This window comes from Lynx rufus, unplaced genomic scaffold, assembly GCF_022079265.1.
Source record: "Lynx rufus isolate CCGP_SWC_20201006 ecotype Redwood Valley unplaced genomic scaffold, mLynRuf1.p SCAF_4, whole genome shotgun sequence".
NCBI classification, from domain to species: domain Eukaryota; kingdom Metazoa; phylum Chordata; class Mammalia; order Carnivora; family Felidae; genus Lynx; species Lynx rufus.
In genome coordinates this window covers 106248987-106250899 of record NW_025814856.1, presented here as the reverse complement: position 1 = coordinate 106250899, position 1913 = coordinate 106248987, and the positions used below count along the sequence as shown (strand labels likewise).

The 1913-nt window shown below is 35.1% G+C and overlaps 1 protein-coding gene across 1 annotated transcript; it reads right to left on the bottom strand.

The window, feature by feature from the left end:
- Positions 1–625: 625 nt before the first annotated feature.
- Positions 626–1540, bottom strand: LOC124523266 (taste receptor type 2 member 7-like). The gene has a single exon (XM_047095124.1). It carries the CDS (start codon positions 1538–1540, stop codon positions 626–628), a length of 915 nt encoding a protein of 304 aa, XP_046951080.1.
- Positions 1541–1913: the final 373 nt, after the last annotated feature.

Here is a 1913-nt window from a genome sequence, read left to right as displayed (position 1 = left end):
CTGATATCAAAAGCAAAGTTAGACTTTAATCTGCATATCTGGGTTCATTGCCATGACATACAGAAACTTTCAATATATAATTTGAATTTTAACAATAGTTACACTAATGATGCTCTTTGAAAAATAGTTATGTTTAACCAAATAGACAAATTGGTTATACTGTTAAATGTCTTAGCCTAAATCAATGTGATTTTGCTCATCTAAAACAGAAGATTCTCAGTGACCTGAGTAAACAGATAACAGAACTACTTTGGTTAACCAAATGAAGTCTTTTTACTTCTCTGATTTTTTTTTATACAACTGCCACTCTACTGCAAATGTTAATTATTTGAATGTATTAGTATCATAATACTTACATATTTTATATATATATGTATTCATATATGTTTTAAGTATACAGTCCCTGGGGAAAAAATATCCTATCCATCCAACATCAAAATTAGTGCTTCACATGTCCTGGGGGTAGAAGAGGAGAAGGAAATTGCCAGAAAGAGAGCACACAAAATACATAAGTAAACAAAAACAAAATATAAGTCTATTGAATCCACGTCAAACAAATACACAATATTTAACATTGCTTCTGCTCTTCATTGAACCTTTCTTCTTTTTCAGGATTGTTTGTATTTCATTGATTCTTTTTGAGGCAGAGAAGTCTCCTGAATGGTTGTTGGAATTTAGAATTATTCAGTATGATTATAACTGAATGTCCAGAGGGAAATGCTGCCATTATGTCCTTTACCACAAAGAAGCACTGACTTCCGTAAGGAATACTGAATGTCATATTGGCCATGAAGGCAGCAAAATAAGAAATAAAGAAGCAAAAGAATGTTATCACTGTTTTTAATGCATTTATATGGGCTTCTGTGCTGGCATTTCTAACACCATGAGATCTGTTTTGCATCCGATGAGTGTGCCTATAGAGAGAAATGAATAACATAAAAGTACACATCACAAATATGGCTAGTGGAAATAGTAATGCCAAGTTGACAAGAAGCACTCCATTAATTGGCCTTATCTTGAGTTCAGTCTTCTTCAGCGTGGCATTCTTGAGGAAATCATTATTGTTGATGTTTTTAGGGTAACCTACATCCATACACACAGCGGCAATGCTCATGGAGGCCAGCAGGCTTCCCAGAAGCAGCCAAGGCATTAACTTTGAGATCCTGAATTTCAGCCAAAGAAAATAGGATTGAGTGAAGCCTGATATCTTGAGGCAGTAAAACACAGAAAGGCAGGTGGCAAACCAAAGACTGACAGAGCTAAAAAACATCCAAAAGAACAACATTGCTGCACCATAAATTTTTACCCTATAAAAGAGTGGAAAGAACACAGAGAAAAAACTTTGTACCATTAACACCATCAACAAACCAAATCTCGATATCCCTATACATATGCAAAGGAGTTGCATTGGTGTTAGCTTTCTGCTTTTGATCAATTCTTTACCGTTGATGATTACAAGAAATCCATTTACTGTAATCCCTGTGATAAATTCTGCTGACATGATGATAACGTGAGGAATCGCTGACAAAGAGGAGGTCATGTTCCCTACCATAAATCTTAGCTTTTTCTTGTGGAGGTGTTAAATACCTCCACCGGATGATCTTGCAGATAGGAACATAGAGCACTGAGAAATCTGACCTTCTGCCAATTCCTGGATCATAAGTAGACTCTTGCACTAGATTTTTACCGGAAGGAAGAAAATCAGAGGGACTACTTTTTGAATCTGGTGCTCTTCACAAGAAACTGCGAATGCAAATCCAAAAATTTGAATGAAGGTTGGGTCTTCCAATTACATCCTAGGGAAAAATGCCATATTGGCATTCATCAGTTCTCATTCGTTTTCAATTTTGCTGAAAAACATGATTATAAATATATTTTATTTAGCTTACTATTATTTCCTTTTTGCCTTTTAT

What these genes read in the sequence shown, in the direction of transcription:
- LOC124523266 (XM_047095124.1), bottom strand. Translation starts at nt 1,540, where the DNA reads ATGACCTCCTCTTTGTCAGCGATTCCTCACGTTATCATCATGTCAGCA.